The sequence below is a fragment of the Colletotrichum abscissum genome, assembly GCF_030869225.1.
Source record: "Colletotrichum abscissum strain IMI 504890 chromosome Unknown Scaffold_19.1, whole genome shotgun sequence".
Taxonomy (NCBI): Eukaryota; Fungi; Ascomycota; class Sordariomycetes; order Glomerellales; family Glomerellaceae; genus Colletotrichum; species Colletotrichum abscissum.
In genome coordinates this window covers 388,289-407,903 of record NW_026850087.1, presented here as the reverse complement: position 1 = coordinate 407,903, position 19,615 = coordinate 388,289, and the positions used below count along the sequence as shown (strand labels likewise).

The 19,615-nt window shown below is 55.9% G+C and overlaps 5 protein-coding genes across 5 annotated transcripts; 2 read left to right on the top strand and 3 right to left on the bottom strand.

Annotated features, from left to right (window-relative positions):
- Window positions 1-1,588: 1,588 nt before the first annotated feature.
- Window positions 1,589-1,888, bottom strand: CABS01_08447 (uncharacterized protein; the record flags this gene model as incomplete). Its single annotated transcript, XM_060541807.1, has 1 exon — window positions 1,589-1,888. One exon carries the CDS (start codon window positions 1,886-1,888, stop codon window positions 1,589-1,591), a length of 300 nt encoding a protein of 99 aa, XP_060401964.1.
- Window positions 1,889-3,983: 2,095 nt separating this feature from the next.
- Window positions 3,984-4,644, bottom strand: CABS01_08446 (uncharacterized protein; the record flags this gene model as incomplete). The annotated part of the gene is made up of 2 exons (XM_060541806.1): window positions 3,984-4,301; window positions 4,513-4,644. The coding sequence occupies 2 exons, from the start codon at window positions 4,642-4,644 to the stop codon at window positions 3,984-3,986; spliced, it is 450 nt and encodes a 149-aa protein (XP_060401963.1).
- Window positions 4,645-9,650: 5,006 nt separating this feature from the next.
- On the top strand, window positions 9,651-12,743 carry CABS01_08445 (basic proline-rich protein; the record flags this gene model as incomplete). The annotated part of the gene is made up of 1 exon (XM_060541805.1): window positions 9,651-12,743. One exon carries the CDS (start codon window positions 9,651-9,653, stop codon window positions 12,741-12,743), a length of 3,093 nt encoding a protein of 1,030 aa, XP_060401962.1.
- A 3,580-nt stretch (window positions 12,744-16,323) lies between these two features.
- On the bottom strand, window positions 16,324-17,103 carry CABS01_08444 (uncharacterized protein; the record flags this gene model as incomplete). Its single annotated transcript, XM_060541804.1, has 1 exon — window positions 16,324-17,103. One exon carries the CDS (start codon window positions 17,101-17,103, stop codon window positions 16,324-16,326), a length of 780 nt encoding a protein of 259 aa, XP_060401961.1.
- A 465-nt stretch (window positions 17,104-17,568) lies between these two features.
- CABS01_08443 (uncharacterized protein) lies at window positions 17,569-18,285 on the top strand (the record flags this gene model as incomplete). The annotated part of the gene is made up of 1 exon (XM_060541803.1): window positions 17,569-18,285. The coding sequence occupies one exon, from the start codon at window positions 17,569-17,571 to the stop codon at window positions 18,283-18,285; it is 717 nt and encodes a 238-aa protein (XP_060401960.1).
- Between the last annotated feature and the right edge of the window lie 1,330 nt (window positions 18,286-19,615).

Genomic DNA, 19,615 nt, shown 5'->3' with positions numbered 1-19,615 from the left:
TGTAAACGCTGTAACCTTTTGCCTGTGTCGCGCCGAAAAGTCTACTCCTCGCCTGGGTACCGTTACCAAGAAACAGAGTCCGCCGTGATGGGCGATCCCGAAGCCAAAGGTCCCCGCCCAGCGAGCAGAGGTACCTTGCCGACCCCGCCAAACAGCCGGCTGTGCCTTACCTTACGTCAGGGCGGCCTGTCAGAACAGTAGGCGCGGGCGGCAGCGGACAGTTCCTCAACACCCTCAACCACCAGAGTTTAACCTCGAGCGTCCAACAACTCCCGGTCGTCCTCGCTTCACCTTGCGCGTAACCTTTCCGAGGTTCCTGACCTAGGTAAAGTACCCGGCCAAGGACTGGTTGAATGCTTGTGCGCGTGTACCTGCAAGAAGCTTTGTGTGTTTGTATCAGCGCAACACAGCACTGGGGATACCTTTCACTACATGCTCAAAATAATGATTAGAAAATCACACAAAAAGTTGGCAACGGCTACCGCAACTCTCCCACGCACCCCTGGCAATCATACCAAAGGTCAACAGTTCACCCACGCGGTGGCTTGCGTCGATACGTCAACCTTATCCGTGTTGCTCACCTTCAAGCAAGGTACCTCAGATGCGAGTCACATCATCTCACCGCCCAAGCACATACCGTCAATCCGGCTCTCCCACGTCTGGAAAAGCCCCAAACGTAGCTAGCCGTCGAGATTCGGCCGCTCGCGCTGATCCCGCCGCTGAGATCCATGGTTCAGCCGGCTTTCCATCGCTTCTGACTGGTCATCATCACCACCGTCCGCCGTCCTCGCCGCCGCCTACGCAGTATTGCTCTTGCGAAACTTGCGTCTCCCCCCGATTTCTCCGCTTCAGTCAAGCCCACCTCCCGTCGTCCCCATTGTCAAAAGGCTGCATCGCGACGTGCGGGAATTGCCCCTCGGGCAGACTAGCGTCCAAGCGCTAATACGTCGTCCTGCAGCGAGCCTGCGAACGAGGGGTTGCGGCTTTGCGGCTTTGCGGCTTGCCCCAGTTCTCACCTCCCGGCCCTGCGTTGCCCCTCCATCCCATCGTGCTATTCGCAGATCAACGCTCGTCCAACCAACCTGGTGTCGCTCGCTGCCGCCGCCGCCGCCACTCGTCAACGTCCAAAGCCAGCCTGAGATTTCGTCGTCGGCATCCAACTGCACTCAAGACGTTGTTCGTCAGCATGTCTCTCGGCCACTCGGCCGGTTTGTATACGGTCGTTGGAGTCCACGGCGCCACCCAGCCCTGTCACAAAATGATGGTGGACGTCGAAAATGACAGGAAGCGGATCCCCACTGCGTCTGCCAACCACCTCCATCATATCCCGCGAGAAAAGGCACGTCGCGGGACACGAACGGCAGAAAAAGAAAAGACGAGGTGGATTTCGTCGGCTGGGGCTTTCTCGTGGAGGCGTCAAACTCGACGCAAATGCTCCTTGGTCTTTGGTCTTTGGTCTTTGGTCTTGGGCGGCGGGCACACAATGTGACTGCTCATATCCGTCTGCCATATGCATATGCATCTTTGCGGCTTTCGCAATACCGTTCTGGTTATGCTTGCGAAGAGCCCGCCATTCATCGTCGCCAATTTAGGGCCAGGCTGACAGGATCCCGAGCTGCTCCACGGCCTCGCGGCGGAACACTTCCTGCAGACCCGGTCCCGAGCAGTCGTCAAGGTGAGAAGGCAGCAAGAGTCCATGCATTGCAGAAAGCAAGCCGGATGAAGTTTCCAGGGCAGCGAATTCTCGCCAATGACTGCTTTCGCAAGCCGTGTAATGGATGCTGGACACGGCGGCTGCAGCTCCGACAAGGTATATATCTTCATGCTTCCCAATACCGTCCGATCTGCACATTGTTTGCTCCTTCTTTGCATCAAGCCGGTGCACCATGATCGAATGCAGCGGGTTCTTTTATGATCGAGAGACGAATGACATGTATTTCTGTCACGCGTCACATGATCCTGATGAACTGCTCAATACATCAATAACCACAGCTTGCCCACAAACCTGAAATGCCATAAAGGGCGTCGACAGAGCACCGTGAGCAGTCAGAAGCGTATCTGTTCTCATTGTCACAGTTGGCACATGGCAGTCGTTGACTCTCTGTCGACGTGAAGGCAATGAGGCTCCGGTAGTCGCTGAAATGACACTCGGCCGGGCAGGTACCGGCACTACGGTCTGAGCCGACCTGCCGACCTGCCGACCTGCCGTCCGCTCCGTCAATCTCCACACCTACCGGAGGCTCCGGCGTATGCCACCTTCCTCTCGGTGCCGGCTCTCTGACGAATCGGCCATGGCATCCGTTGGCGCCTCGAATTCAGAGTGCATACCATACCTGACACGAGCGTCGCAAGATGTAGAGTGCCCAACGAACACTATGAAATGATGAGATCCCTACCCCTGGAATCCTCGATGCCACAGGCTGAACAGAGCGTCGCAGAAGAAATCAGTGGCCTGGCCGAGTACGAAATCATCGCACGTAGGCGACAGGGAAACACGTGGCTGAAGCGTCCGGTGCCACAGCAGCCCTCTGGATGAGCCTGCAACGGAATCCCTCATTCCCATCACATTCCATCATCGTACTCTGCTGTCATTTTGAAACACACAGTTAGAGCCGTGTTGGTTTTTTGCCAGTGTTGGGGACGAGGCTGCCGCAGAGTTCATCCCGACATCTCAAACATGACACCTGTGCAGCATCACCCGCGAGTCGACTCTGCGGTGCTTCGCGGGCGGGAGCACGTGCAGAAAGATACGAGACGAAGACTCGATACGTGAGAATGCCTGGGTCGTCATGTTAGTCCTGATCTCATGTCAAGTCAATCTTACCTGGGGTTGCATCAGATTCCCGTGAATTCTGCGAACGGCTGCGGCTCACACCCCAGAGACATGGCCAAACACCCGTGAGGATCATAATATGGCAAATACAGCGAAGATTTGGCTGCTTGGAACGGAAGACATTGGTCGGTAATATGAAGCTGCAGGCAATAGAATGATCGGCAGGTAAACAACCCCCCCTTTCACTTTTCAGAGGGAGACTGACAAGCACTCCCCAGCACATCTTGAAACACCTTGGAAAATGCTGCAATGGGTCCCAAATTCGATTTTCCAGCTGTCCAGCATGTTACCAGGGTTTCAGGGTGTGTAGCCCACATTCTCAGGTGCGGCAAAGCCTCGGGAGCCTATCCGTAGAGGGAGGGAGAGGGCAGCAGCCGTCAGGTCGCACTAAACAAAGGAGAAGGCGATTTCGAATCGATTTCGAAGCAAGACACAGCGTTGCGTGGATAGCCGAGACGCTGGAGGTGACGAAGGGGTCTCGAACTCTTGATGCCGTGGTCATAGCGTCTCCCTGGACGCCGCCAGGAACTGAAATTCGTCACTTTTGGACTGGAAGCTTTCCCTGGAGATTGGGAATGAGGGCACGTAGCTGTTCAAGTTAGCTCGAGAGCCACGCTCACGCCGTGCCTTTAGTACCTGACGCACCAACGATAGCGCATGTCTTGGTGCTATTTTGACTCAGCCCGGTCCGCTCGCTAGCGATGGTGGCACGCGAAGTTGGCAGACACAGTCGATGCCGTTGGAGCGGGAACCGCCACCGGGACTCGGGGGCCGGAGCGGCAGCTTCAGTCTTCAGAGGCGTGCCGCGTACGGATACCGTGCCGCCAGTGAAGCAGCAATTGATGTGACTTCATTTCGATGCTTGCTGTGGCTCCCGTCCAATGGCTTCTAGAGTGACGGGTGCCGATGGAACAGACACTCTGGCACGTTGATGACACCGCCGCTTGAAGCTCGACGATGTGACGCGACACAACACGAGACGGGCCGGACGGCAACTTGCGGATAGGCGAGGAATGGGAACGGGACATGGCTGTGGCAGAAGAGCAGAGAGACAAGGCATGCGAGTGCTGCACAGCCTCAATCTCTCGTGTATTCAGGAGCGCTGTTCCACCGACCCTCATTCCCTCCTCTCATGGCATTGCTTCAGGATTCAATCACTGTCCTGCACCTGTGACGACACTGGGGGAGGACGAGAACTGAACATGGGCCTGGGCACCAGATTCCGAGCCCCGGGCTTGAGTTCCACAGAGTCGGATAGAGCATTCGTGTCACGGCCATCGAAGCCCTTCGAAAGCCAGTACTCCGTCTCGAACAGATGATGGGGCTCTTTTGTGCCGATTAAGTTGTTCCAAGGCTGACGTCTGAGTGTTCCTGCGGCCCTGAGCAAGGAGTCGCGTGTGCAACTCGCGTGTAACTGTAAACAATCCAACTGGCCCGGCATGTATCCCGGTGCGCGAACCCGCAGAGACTGAAAACCAAAGAGAGGGATAAAACAGCAAAAAAGCTTCGATTTTTTCTTGCTTGCTCTTTACCCACGTGGAGAAACACACCATCAATGGACGTTGCAGGGTGATCCTCGATGGCTGATCAGAAAGGGCGAGACCATTCGCTGGGCTTGCGTGCCCCCCAGTGCGTTCTGATCAAAGCTTTGGGTGACTGGCTGATCGGCGGAGACCAACCCCACTTGACGAGTCGCAGAGATATTGACGGCGGCCGGTTTGCCGGTACTGAGACAATAACGCCCAGTTGGCAGGTTTCCGCCAGCCCTGCGCAGCTGCGCCCTCGTGCCATCTGTACGAAGACATGGGCATCGAGAAGGTTTTCGACTTGTGCACGAAATCGAGACTCAGTGTTGATGGTCTTGATTTTCCCAGAGCCTGGGTCGTTGTGCATCGTCGTCTCGCTAGAGCTCCAAATCTCGTCTGTGGCGTGCGTTGGTGCGGTTATGATTAAAGGCTCAAGCCCACGTCCATCAACGGGACATTCGAGACAAGCTAACGACACCGGCGTCGGCTCCCATTGGGCGCGTGTTCTCAGCCATCCACACCATCGCATGGGGAAGGTGGAAGTCGAGCAGGGATGGCGCCGACGGGAAAGGGACGAGATCAGGACGCTCCAACGGTAGCCCTGCTGGCAAGCGGTACCTCGAATAAGCGGGTTTTGGGCCTGTGATCGAGTATCCGCTTTGTACCGCTTCGTCCTATGGCCCGATCGAGGACCAACAACCGCCGCTTGTTGGAACTTGGAAGCGTGCTGAACACAAAGCGCGTGTCGTCGACCCGCCGTTGAGATGCCAATCGAGGCGCACTGGTATGGCGGTTGTATCATTGGCATTCGACTCTGATGAAACGTCGAGAGCGATGAGAGAGTCGAGTTTACTCTCTGTACGATGTTAGTGGTCCAGATTGTCGAAAGGTGCCATGCGAATCGGAGTATTGGACGCTACGCGAGTGGTGACTCTGGTGAGGGCTACTTTGTACAGCATTATTGATTCTTGACTGCAGGTGGCGGGCGGCCTGAGCACATCAACTCCCGAGCACGGCAAGCGCAATCTATTATGCTCATAAACATCAATTTAGGCGTGATGCCGGGTTGCAACGGCAGCAACGCAACGTATCTCTACGCCCCGCAATACTGTCAAGTTGGACGACTCTTGACTCTATTCGTACAGTCCCGGCCAAGGAGACAGGTCGAAAGCGTCGCTTGTCAAGTTGTCTGTGTGTCCAGCGTTGCCATGGACCTGGGGACCACCTGCAACCCTAGAGCAGTCACAAGACGTGGGCTGCTAGCGTTGGAGTGTTGCAGGGCGGAGGTTGACGAGGGATTTCCACAAGAGGATGTTGTAAATGCAGATTGCCTCCGATTATCATTTCGTCCGGGTTGGGGTTCTTCCAGGACACATCTGTACATGGTATGCGTATGGTTACCAAGTGTCGTCAATCATACTCGGGTCTCTCGAGGGCAACGATCAACGGCGGGACTCGGTCTGGACTGTCCATCTCGTCAGCTAGCCCCACGGATCCATGTTTGTGCAAAGAATTGGAGGGGGATGATGGATCTGCGCCGTTGGTGGTTCTGAGCTCTGACTCTGGTGTGTTTGTGCTCGTTGAACAGCTGGAGGGCCGATGTGTGCATGCATTGGTGCAGGTTTGTGCAAGGCCACGGAAGGGAACGCGCCTTGGAAAGGTGAGACCAGGGAGGGAATAGCCCGCATTGGCAGTTGCCCACCAGTGACCACGCACCTGCCCAGTCTTTGCAAGTTGCCAGTGGCCCAGAGAAAGTGCCCACTGCGTGACTGCCCACCTGGAAAAGCCTGGAGAAGGAATCTGGGAAGGAGGAGCGCCCCCCGGTCTTGCCCAGTGACCTCCCCCGGCAAGGGTCTGCAGGGGTTGAACGGCGCAAAATTGCCCGTAGCGTCGCATCACCGAGATTTGGCCAATGATCTGCGCTCGCTTGTCAGATTTACCCCTGTTAACCGACCCACCTGGCACGGCCTCGAAGGAGCAACAAGCCCCGGCAGAGGACGAACAGGGCCAAAGTTGACAGCAAGGCCGATGGGAAGACCTTGAAAAGGGACTTGCTTCTTTGCAGAAGTAACCACCCAAAAAGCAAGTATTCAATATTGGCGAGGGCGGGCAAGGGCCTGGGTCTCCTCTACTCCACTTCCGACCCACCTCACATCATCTATAGCTGCGCGGTACGTACCCGGCGGCAGCCATTTCTGCCCATTTTTAGCCCGTGCCCCGAAAAAGCTAAGCCCCTCTCTCTCTCCATTTCCTGCGGGCAGCGGCTGCTCACCACCTTGCACATCGTCCGCACCTCAACTTCCAGTGCCGCTCAGCCAGCAGCCAGCTCCAAGCAATGCAACGCGGGCAACAAACCACCGTCTGACGAGTTTGCTTGCCAGCAACGGCTGTGGTGGACTTTGTGCGGTACATACAGCACAGCACGGCACGGCACAGCACAGGAACGGTGAGCCAACGTTTTCTCCACACCACCTTGCCTTCCCGCCCTCCTACGGAATGGTGTGCTCTCCAGACCATTACTGTGCGCACTGCAATAAGGCGGACCATGAGTGCCCGGGCTGCTGCTTGCCAGCTTGGTGCTGTACGAATATCGTGTGCGGACTACCGGCGTTGGCCAGTGATCAGGTACGGAGTACCGCACGTTGGAGTCTTGTACTGGCTAGTGACTCGTTCCCCTGGCCGTCGACCTGAGAGCTGACCGTTCCGACCAACAACCACCAGAGTCTAGAACAGGCACACGGACGAGCACGCCATGACAGAGGGACCTCGACGGTAGACCATGACCAGAACAGCAATGTCATTTCGCGAGATTTTCCCACCCGTCCCACCGTGGACGTCCGGCAGTGATGGCGGACAGGGGCAACACATGGTCAACACTCATCAATGCACCGTCGTCAATGTTAGCGTTTTCCGGTGAGAGTCGAGAGTTTGGCTTCCACTTGACTATTCTGGACGACATCGAGTCCAGGGTACTATCAAATAGGGAAACAGATGCGCACGATGCGGCACCGTCCAACAACACAGTCCAAGTCGGTCTCTTGAGTCTAAAAGTCGGAGAGGCCACCGGCCCGTCTGTTTGCCAAAAATAATACATCACGTTCACGTCTGCAAGATTCGGGGGGAGGGAGATCCCGGGTCTACGCGCTTTGCTCACAATGGGGATCCTCGCCTTGACTAAACAAACCCATTGGTAGAGGCCATACGCCGCAATGCTGCAGAAGTGCAGCGTTCCAGCCGTTTGTTGGGCTGGGACGAGAGTTCAGCCGTGACGGTCGAGTCGCCTTGTCTTTCATCTCGTCTCTGGGCAATCGTCCATTCTACACAAACCCAATCCGACAATTTCGTCCCAGCTCTGTTCAGGGTTGGCTGGTGTATACTGCGTATGCAACGAAGAGGAGAGATGCCTCTCGGACGACAACCCGCCGTCCATGTGCATTGTCAGTGTAGGTGAGGCTTTTACGAGACTCGTCGGTCTCAATCCTCAAAATGGCATCCGTTTGGCTCCAAAGAAGTGTCCGTCAGCCCTCAGGACCCAGTCAGAGTCAGTGAGACTCAGACTGACTTTGCTGTGCCCAGGGGAGTTGCGTAATGGTCGGGCGACGTCGGCTGTCCCTCTCGGCCGTGGGCGCTGACGGGGATGTAATACTTTGTACACTAAGGATACGCATAACTCGTACCGGCTGGGGCTAGCTGGCATAGGAAAGGTACTCGACGGCGGTCTTCAGGTGTGGTGAGAGTAATAAGATGACGGGCCGGAGAGGCACCACAGTCGTCGTACCACACAGGTCAAGCCATGCCGCCTGCGTGTGTGCACAAAGTAAGGACCAGTAATTATTCTTACGAATAGTGTAGGTAGGCAAGTCGTGCACTTGTGCCAGCTGGGCCTTGACTCACCTGCAGGGCCTCATGAAGGGTAGTAGGTAGACTGTTGGTGCCATGGTAAGGTAGTGAACTTGCGAAAAAAGGGGGTTGACGCTTGGGGACGACGGGAAGAGGAAAAAATAAAATCGAGTCAAATGTACCTTATCCCGTACCTGAGGTGCACTACTTGTGGACGTCTTAGCTAAGACAAGTACCTTATTGCCTTGGTCACTGCAAGAAAGTACCGCACACCCCCCTGCACACCCTCGAGTTCGTGCCTGGACATATTAATTGCCTTCGCGCAGTACAGCCCAGCAGTGCCCGGCTTGGTTCCTCTGCCATTCCAGCAGCCAGCAGCCAGCTCCCGTCCCTTCTCCCCCCCTTCAGCACCGCGATCAACCTGGACCAAGGTACCTGTGTACGGAGTACGAGGATCAGGTACTTACCCACGAGTGTCCTTCACACGTAAAATAGCCGATAAGATACCTTGGACTTCGTACCCGCCATCCCATCACCACCCGCCCGGTCCATGCTGGCCCATCCCATCTCGTCCCCTCCCTCCCTGACGGTCGACCTGAGCCCTCACCACACTCCTCCTGGACTCCTCCCTCTACTCTCGCTCTCTCTTGGTTCTCTTGGTCTTTCTGCTGCCACCCCCGTCCGTCCTGATCAACCCCCCGGTCTCTCGTCCCTCGTCCCTTGTCGTGTGTTTCCATCAATCAATCAATCTCCCATCCTTCGCTGCCTCGTCCATCCACATTCCTTCTTGCGTCCCCTTCCATTCCTTTACACCACCCTCGCTTTTTTCTCTCTTCCCTTCCCTTCCCTTTTACTCCTCACGCTCGCTCTCCTCTTGTCGCCCCCACCTCTCTCCCGACCTCGTCTCTTCGACAGTCGAATTTCGACATCCCCTCGCCTCCGTCAAGAATTCATCCGGCGACGTCGAACCTCCTCTCCGATTCTCAACCTGCGCCTCCTCACGCCGTGAAAGGGGTCTTTTTTGCCGTCGAGCCGACCTAACCGCCCCCCTTATGTGCTTTGGACGCATTTGAAGATCGTCGTCGAGGTTCCGCGCCGACAACCTGCCAGTTTCCCCATGCATTCGACAACGGGAACTGCCATAATCTCAGCCGACGTGACGGATCAATAGACGTCCTCGCCCAATTCAATCCGACGATATCTCGTCGAGTCACTCATTTCACACACCCAAAATCCCAAACGCCATCACGCTCATTGACAATTCCTTGTCAAGTACATTCGTTCCATAACACCCTGACAAAGTGAGTTGCCAAGGAGTCTTGCGAGCATCGAACCACTTACTAACACGGAATGGAGACCTCCATCTACTAAACACCAATATTGGTATCATTACAATCGCTAAAGACCTTCAATTGAATATACGATAATCGGGAAACGAAACCATGCACGCAATGACTGCTCTTCTGGCCGCCGCCCTCGGCCTGGCCTCTACTGCCTGCGCCGAACAGGAACGACCCAAGATTTACTTTCCGCGTCACGTTAAACGACAGTTTGTGAATTCGACGAGTACGAGACAAGAGACGTTCCCTCCGGCCCCCGAGAGCACCACTTTCCAGTCCACCGCATCGGCCTCCATCAGCTCGACATTTGGTGACATCCTCACCAGCCTTTCGGACTCTCTCTTTGGCTCATCGTCGACCGTTCCCACGCCGTTGCCGACTTCCACAATCTCCTCGGCCCCCGAATCCGCACCCCCGACGACAATCTCCACCACAGTCTCGACCCTCCCCGATGGGAGAGTGACGACTGTGATCATTTCGAGCACCGTCATCTTCGACCCGACAGAGACGACTGAGACGACAAGCTCCGCCGTGCCCACATCTACTCTGCCCCCGGTTACCGTTCTGCCGACGACCAGCGAAACCTCGACAGTTTCCAGCGAAGCCGCCTCCACCTCGCAGGCTGCCGCAACCACCCAGCCCACAGCGACGACCCCCGAGACCACCACTGCCGCCGTTCAGTCGAGCGCCGCCGCGACCTCTTCCGAGGCTGTTCAATCCTCCGCGGCCGCGACCACCGCTGTCGAGTCCGTTCAGACGTCTGCTGCTGCCAGCACCTCCGAGGCCGCTCAGTCGTCTGCTGCCGCCACCACTTCCGAGGCTGCCCAGTCTTCTGCTGCTGCGACCACCTCTGAAGCCGCTCAGTCATCTGCGCAGGCTTCCACCACGGAGGCCGTTCAATCCTCGGCAGCTGCCACCTCTGCCCAGGCAACCACTACCGCCGAGGCCGTCCCTAGCTCCGCTGCTCCCACCAACGTCGAGGTCACCAACTCGACCGCCGAGGCCGTTTCTTCGACGCAAGCTGCCACGAGCGCCCAGGCTGCATCGAGCGAGGCTACCACGGCCGCATCTTCTTCTGGTATCCTCCTGGCTCCCACCGGCGTCGTGTCCGAGACTTCCAGCACCCAGGCTACCACCTCTGCCGAGCAAGCTCAGCGTTCTTCAGTGGCTGCGAACCCCGAGACTACCAGCGCGGTTCCCAACGTCAACGCGACCGAGCCCGTCGTTTCGTCATCCCAGAGCTCCGTCGTCCTTCCCGTTGAGACCACCACTTCTGCCGCCGTTCAGGTGACCTCTGGTGCCTCCACTGAGACCACATCTGCCGCCGTCTCTGAGAGCAGCAAGCCCACCAACCCGCTGGACCCCATTGTCTCCTTCGTCTCCAGCCAGGTTGCCGTTCCCACGAACCTCACCGAGCCTATCGCCAACGCGACGTCGTCCGAGGTCCCTGTTGCCTCGACGTCCGATGTTGTCATCCCAACGCCTACCGCGCTCCCGGCACCCACGGACCCGACCTCGACGAGACTTCCCATCCCGACTGAGCCTGTTGCCAACGTCACCTCCTCCGCTGAGGCCTCTGGCGTGCCCACCACCTCGCTCCCGGCACCCACTGAGCCCGTCGCGAACGCCACGACCTCTGTTGAGATCTCTACCGAGCCCACCAGCAGCAGCCTCCCCGTTGTGAGCAGCGAGCCCGCCGTCAACATCACCTCCTCCACCGAGGTCCCCGTGTCTGTCTCCACGACCGCTCTGCCCGCTTCCGATGTTGTCAACGCCACCTCGACCGAGGTCCCCGCCGGACAGACTACCACCAGCGCTCCGGTCACCATCACTGACAGCACTGCCATCTCTGTGCCGACGACCACGGCTACCGGCTCTGTTGAGATCCCCGTGAACACTACCTCTACTGAGACCTTCCCGACTACCACGCAGCTTCCGACCTTGTCTCAGCTGCCTACGGCTTCCACCACCATCAGCAACTCGACTCAGACGGACAGCTTGACTGTGGCACCCACGGTAACACCTTCCACCCTCTCGTCGACCTCCGTCGCCAACGAGACCGCCACGGCCACCAACGTCGTCCCCACTACTACTGAGTCTCTGACTACTGAGCCTGCCGCGACCACCACTCTTCCCGTGAACACCACTGTTCTCTCGGAGACCTTGATCGAGACCACGCCTACTGTCACTGTGCCGCCGCCTACGACGACTCCCATCATCACGAGCATCCCTGCCACGGCCACCATCACTGACTCGGAGTCTTGGTTGCCCAGCACCATCATTGTCGAGCAGTCCACTTCGCTCAGCACGCCCACAGAGGCCCTTGCCCCGACGTCGACCATTCCCCTGCCCTCTGACCTTCCCAAGGTTATTAGCGGCCCGGACCCGAACGTCGCGCAGCCCAAGGACACCATTCTCCTCCAGATTGGTTTCCTGCACGGTGAGAACTACCAGCACGTCAGCAAGAACCCCAACGCTGCTGCTCAGATCTTCACCTGCCTGCCCAAGGCTTTGGCCGATGCTGCTGGTCTGGACATTAGCCAGATCCAGATGACCAAGCTCGTCCCTTACGACACGTCCCAGACTCTCGGCTACATCACCACGCTCGCCAAGTTCTACTACCCCAAGAGCATGGTCGACACCCTGCGCATGGACATCAAGATTCCCAACTCGGCCATCTACAACAACCCCGATCAGCTTGTCTACAATCTCACTCAGAATATCAACCCTGCCATTGAGATCATTCCTGGCCAGGAGGATGACGGCACTTCCACGGGCGGAGACGGATCGTCGTCTACCTCCACCCCCAACAACCCCAATGACCCCTTCGGCACCGGTAACGACGGCTCCAACCAGTCTCCCATTCAAAAAGGTACTGCCGCCGCCATCGGTATCGGGGCTGTGGGTGTTGCTGCTGCGTACGGTGCTGCCATGTTCATTATTGCCCGCCGCTACAAGCAGAAGAAGCAGGCCCACCGCCGCGCCAGCTCCCTCACCTCATCCGAGATGCGCTACACTGGTGCTGGCAGCCCGCCCATGATGGGCGGTGCCCTGATGAGCCAGGACTTCTCCAACTACGGAGCCGCCGGTGGCCGCGAAAGCCACGGCAGCGGTCGTACGAGGGGAAGCGGGCCCGGCAACTCCGCTAGGACGGCCTACATCTCGGCCCCCGTTGCCGCTGAGAACTCTCTCGGCTGGAACTGATTGACGACATAGACGCCATTTCCATATCTGTCACCATTTTACGCTTCGATACCCTTCTGGAGGATCCTGTTTGAACAAGATGCTAGGCGGTTGCCCGGTATCCACCGACGGCATTTAGAGAGGGCACGCCCCCTCGGCCACGAGCCCCATCTGCTCGAGAGATTTCTTTCTTTTTTTGTCTTTTTGTCTACAAATACCCTTCTACCGCGGGTCGATCGATGTAGGTCGGCTCGTCGGCACCCTATTATCAAACGCACTCGGCGCCGTGTATCCTGCTCCGTCGCGGGCGGACACGGCTGGTGCGGGTCCATTTTTATTTTTATTTTTTAATATCTTGTATCTGTGTTGAGGATCTATACATGGGCCGAAGAGCTGGATGGTGGGAAGCATCACAATCGCGTCTTTTCACGACATGCGAGGAGTTGGAAAGTGGCTGGGAAAAAACGGCGATACCCTGGGGGAAAGGAATATAGGCCGGGCTTCCTTGTATATTTTTGCAGTCTGAGGCGTGGCCTCTTCACCTCGGTCCTTTTTTCTTCCCCCGGCCTGTCAAGCTGAGATGCCTGTGTGTGTCCGCGCATGGGTGTTTTCAGACAAGGGGTCCCCTTTTTGCCTGCAATGTCGCAGATACAGCGAATAGAGTAAGAACAAGAGAACGAGAGAACAAAAAAAAACAATATTAAAATCACTGCGTCCGAGGGTCCAGCGTGGTAATGTGTGCCGACCTGCGCAGGCTGTAAATAGATACCTAGTCATTAGTCGGTTATCGTATATATCCGTTTGCAGCACTTTGGTTGGTCCGGGGTTAAAACGTGCCGGGTGTATCTTGTTTATTTGATGCCCCGGGGAGTTTTTTCTTTTTGCAACCCCCCGTTTTGTCGTCATGCCTCGCTGCTGTCTTTCGGCGAGTACAAGGCGGCATTATTATGTTGTAGTAAGTAAGTGCGGCATGCAGGTCTCACTTGCCTTGTCTATTGGAAATAAACTAACACTCGAGTTCGACATTTGATTCACACTCATCAATCGACACGATAGCAGCAAGTCTCGTAGACTGCAGCCGATTGATTCTAAGGTGGTCGGTCGTTACGTAGAATACTTACTAGGAAACCCCACATCGCTAGGTCTAAAGTTGATGCAGCTATTGCTGACTTCGATGTCAGGAACATTTTATCGACAAGGTCACTGGGCCAATCTCTCAACAATCGCACATTTTTGCACCAAAACCAATGCATTGAGTATCCTCGCGACTGTTGGCGCCTTCCCAAATCCCATGTGACCGTTGTCACCTCTCATTCATAGCAATAATGCCCTACGACTGTTGTCGTCTATTCCTCCCACGTTGCGTCTATGATGACCTGCAACCATTACCACCTCATTCAAATCACGTACGACCGTGGTCGCCTCTCATTTACATCAATGATGCCTTACGACCGGTGTCGTCTTTTCCTTCCATGTCATGTCTATAATGACCTGCGACTGTTGCCGCTCACTCAGCCCTGCGGCGCTTGGCAACCACCAAGTGGTCCTCTTCATTCCTGGGTAATCTGTGCCTTTTCTCGTCTCCCACCACATGGAGCATAAAGTATGTGTGACCAACGGCGCCAATCTCCCAGTCGGAACCATTATAGGTTGCCTTGTAATGAGGGGGGAATTCAACACCTCGGCAAGCGAAGAGGCGGATTCGAACCGGTGTCGACTCGTTCCTGTAACACACAGCGGCATTCAGGACGAACGGGACTTGTTCAGAGGACGCGGCCTCAACCTGGAAAGTCTAGATCGAGTCCAACGTCTGCCTTTCGTCGGCGGCCGGGGGGGGTACTCGATCCGGATAAAACTCGACGGGCGCACGAGCAGGCGTTTGACCAAATCACCGGATAGCTGGTTGACCACGGCTCGCTTCTGGATCTCATGCCCCAAGTTCAGCGGACCTGACCCCGCCTCTCGTGCGACGCGGATGAAGCTATGATGAGCCTCCTTGCCGTCGTCCTCGTACACCCACTTCTTTCCTGATCGCGAGACGGCGCGAACAAACAACAGGCGGGCGGGCTTCTGTCACAGGAGCTGGGACACTTGCTCCGAATGAACGAGCTTTTCAAACGTCGCGGGGCCTGATGTCGGGCGTTGACTCCCTTTCCCACATTCAGTCTCCACCAAATTTCACAGTTTCGCGTGTTGGGCTCTCTGAGACACACGGCCCGGAACCCGCGGTCGTTAGTGGAATAGGTCTTTCTGCCGATGATCCGGCCACTATCCGGCCGCTGAACGCATTTTCAGGATGCCAATCATGTGTTGGCCGTCGTTCTCGCCAAGCACCCCATCAATCATGGCGTGCAGCTGATCGCGCGGGCCATTCATCACAAATACCTCGTCGGATCGAGTAAGGTTAACAATCGCGCCGTGATGGTCAGCGTCTTTTGTCACGCTGAACCCGGTGGTTCCCTATTCCAGACCGACGTCGAGTCAGCCAACGGCGGGCCTGCTCGAGGTCTTGCGCCGACGTCATTTGTTGGTTGGAAATGGTGAGCGGGATCGCTCGCGCCTCTGTTCCCCATCGCCGATGAGATCGTCTGTTCGAACTCTCGACTGCTGGCGCGGTCGCCGCGGTCTCTCTGTCTCGATGAATCGGAATTTTGCGACGACATTTCCTAGTGGTGTTAGCAAAAGGTCCAGCGAAGATTTTTGGATACGTACAAAAAGGCGGTTGTGTGTTTGTGTAAAGGCGAAAAAGATGAATCGGTGAGGTAGCGTGCTTTGTCTTGCCTACTTGTGAATGGAGAGCAAGGTCCGGCCCCCACTTCGGTGGCCTCCGTGTGTAGTCACCTCGGATCGGTCCGGCCCCATTGTTTCTGACAGCCGCCGACTCGAGCATCCGAGCAGCCGCCGGGTAGACTACGACAAATTCAACTAGGTCACGGGCAACGAAAGCACATTTCACAGGAGAAGTATTCCGTAATGGAAATTCAATCGGTTGCACTACCCACCCGGTGAATGCCTATTCACGCCTCCCAGTCGGGGGGCTCACTCATGCCCCTTGGTGTGCTCATCCATGCCTCTCAGCGGGCTCCTGGTGCCTTTCAATGCTCATCCCCGCCCCAGTGGGCTCCCCATATGCCCAATGCTCACCCAAGCCTCCGAAAAAATTGATCCATGTCTTCTCACAAGGGGCTTCTCGCAATCGCAGTCCCGGTCAGTGACTCCTCGTCCGCTGACTTGCCGCTCTCTGACTCCTTGCCTTCTGACGTGTCGTCCTCCGTTGTATCGTCTGGTAACGTCTTGTCCGAGGACTTTTTATTCGAATTTTTCGACTTCTTCTCCGTAACTTAAGGTCTGACAACTTCAACGCCGTCGTCAATGCATGCTCACGTTCGTTATCGGTGTAGTCTATCAAATCCCCATAGAATGAGGCCTTTGCGTGTGTGTCTTGCGCCACGGGGGCCACGTTCGTCACGGAAGGCATATCGAAAGCGGAGCCTCTCTGAGCCAGGGGGGCCGGGAGAACTTTCAGCTTTTTGATCCCAGTGGAAAGGCCTCCTTCAGCCGTGGTCGGCGTCGGGGTCACAACGTCAACCGACGGGTTGCCCTACGCGACGTCAAGATCCGTGGCACCAGACGGAGGAACCAGTGTGCCCTTTGACTTGTTCTCGTTTGGAGCCAACGGGGGCGTGGCGACCGCGTTCGCAACGTCCTGCGACGTCTGGGTGTTGTGGACCGCCGCATTAAAACCGATCTGCAACGTGTTTCTGCTGTTGCGGATATTATCCTCACTGGAGGCACTCCTTTCCTCTAACAATGGGGCGTAGTCGATGAACTGCTCAGCACTGTAGCGGTGTGTTGCCGGATCCTTGGACAACTTTTCTCTCTCCTTCTTCCAAAGCTTGTGGTCGAAGTTAACCCAGAAACGCTCCGACTGCTTCAATTCCTCGACAAAAGCCAAAGTCCAAGGATACACTCCCTGAAGGTCCCAAGATGAGAGTCCCTGATCAATTCTTTCCTTCTCCCACATGATCCAAGGCTTCCGGGAGCGGATGGGGAGCATGTTGATGCGGCGGTAGAACACGATCTCGTACTGGTGCACCCAACCGAGCTCTCCAGAGCGCTTGCAGTCATCCCAGTTATGAGCAGTCGTGTTGCATAATGGACAGCCCAAAACAAACCCAGACTCATCCGGGATCAGACAGTCGCAGAGATAGTGGTGCTTGTGCCCACATGAGCCGCAGACGGCAGTGATCTTGAATCTCTTGCTGTGATCAAGACACTCTATACGATATCTCTCATGTTCCCAGACATTGCCAAAGATATCTGGCAGCTTACTCCCTCGCAGAACAGCACGTTTGACCAGCTCGACCTCGACTTCAGGCATGGCAAGAATTCGTTGATGCTCCTGCATGCGATTCCGCGGAAGCTGCTGAGGTCTCTGATCCAGGGCACCCTAGCATTTGACACTGTGAACTCACGAGACGCGAGTTGCTACCCGGCAAAATGACAGGGCATCTATGCCATTGACGTATACATTGAAAATCGAGGTGGGAAGTTCCTAGGTTACGACGAGATAACCCGCGTCATCACCGAATTGAAGGTTTATATCAAGGCATACAGGATCAACTTGCGAACTCTACATGGTCAGCAGGCTGAAATTGCTGAGAGGATGCTCTTCAAGAAGGCATATGCCTTTTATGATGCATTTGGGACCTCGGCGACCGACAAGACACGTCTGATTAGCAACTCTGCCGACTTCTTTGTGGCTAATATCTTAGTGAAGGCGCTCTAGCGCAGACAGCGTGCGGCTACGGACCCTCGTCAATTCAGTGTGCATCAGATCCAAGGCATGCAGTATGTCGGATGCTCCGGTGACCTTGGTACCCGGGTGCCCGTTTACGCGGCCAACAATGCCCTTGGAGGCAAGCGCACGCTAGACCCGACCTCGATCAATACGCCGTTGATACTTCTTCTTTCGGCCATCAAGGCTTCTGGGCTGGTGCCCAAGACGGTGTCGAGAGTGATACTTAAGACCTGGGAACCCCGATTGCTGCCCATAGCAGAAAGGCTCGTCATCTCATTGGCGCGATCCAACTATTTACAGGATGGCTTGAACGTGGCCGAAGGCGGCGGGCAAAGGGGCAAAGACGGGGTCTCAACCATGCGTCACATGGAATCTGAAGTGTTGTGTGTGCGGCCCTACTCCAACCCAAATACTCAGCTTTCCGTCGCCGACCTTGAGCAGAGACGCGTGTTTCTGGACAACCTCAAGGCGATTGAAAGCGCGAGGGGGGATATTGTGAAGCTGTTTCGTGAATACGACGAGCACAAGCTTACGCTGGACAGACTGCTGAAGCAGTGGGAGACCGAGCTGAAGAAGGTCATGAAGAGCAAGACGGACAGTCTGCGATTGCAGCACACTGCGGTCACTGCCGAAGAGCTTCAATGGCAGAGGCTCGACGATATCACAATGAGGGTGTGTCTACGCCTGGGGATACAAGACGAAGAAGTCGAAGACGTCGAAGAAGTTGAGGGTGAAGATGAAGGGGCCATAATCGTGGACTAGCCCGTGGCGTGGTAGAGGATTCCCTTGTAGGCGTTCCTAACACCGTGGAGTAGACCGTCATGGGCATCGTGCCGTCGTGGGCGTTTTTCCGTCGTAGGGAGGCCACTGTGGGCGTGACATCGTGCAGTAAACGTCGTGCCGTCGCGCCGTCGTGACCACCGTAATTGAGACCAACCGTGGTTAGATAGGTGTGTGGGCGTTGATAATAAAACTTGTTTCTTGTGGAAACCGTGTGCGATTATGTGTGTACTTCGTTTGTCTCGTCTATTCCGGTCGTATGTATTCAAGTTTGGCGATCTAGACGGCATCAGTCAGCTTTATTTAGTCAAAGGTGCTCATTATCGGGGTGAAGACATAGCAGCGTAATGATTAGAACTCAAGGGTAGGCGTGTTATGAGAAAGCTGCAGAGTGATTAGCTCATCGCCGTACCCAACAAATACTTGACACTCACTTGCCAAACGTGGCCGTGTGGCACCTTCTCATACACATTTTCACATCTCACTTGAGAAATGAGAGGGTCCATGAACTTCATCCTGGCCAGCCCAGGTGTATAACCCATGGAGATCTCCCCCCCATATCGGCTTCTCACACAGCATCACACCATTAAGCAAACATCTCTCGTAGTGTATAATAGACTGATTGGCCTTTCCTCACTTATATGTTGCATCCGGCCACGGGCCCGCCACCGCATTCACCACTAAGACCCGCGGGCGTTCGACTCGTCGTCATCCCGCAACTATTCTACCTGGCCATAGTACTAGATATTAGTGGACAACAGATCACGAGGTTACAAGCCTCCGTGAACGGATGTCGCGTGGTCAGGATTCCTTGACGTTAGGAATAAGTCTACCCGCGAACAGAGCAAAACGCGGTCGAGATAATCCCACGCCATAGCCATCCCAGAAAACGCCTTAGCTAAAGACATCACAGGCACAACTAAGCGTTTATGATAGTCCTGACCCCGTCACTGTGGCTAACTCCAAGATAAACAACTCTTTATAAGAGCTGACTCGCGGCTGTTCTTCCCGGGCCCTACAAGTCAACAGGCCTGTAACCAGGAACGCTACAGACGTACGACTCATCGAGACCAGGCGCCAGGTAAGGATAGTCACTATGATTGTCTGCACCGCTCGCGAAAGGCACGTTGATGGGCTTATTACCGCGAGTTCCGTCATTTCGACAAAGAGCCCCTTACGAGGGTGAGAATCCTCGCGCCTCATCTCTACAAAGACGAAGACCGTCCCCGGGGCCGTCTTCATACCACGTCGATCATGGGATCCGCGCATCTCAGCTGCGCCTCCCTCACATCTCTAAGCGTTGTACTAGCCC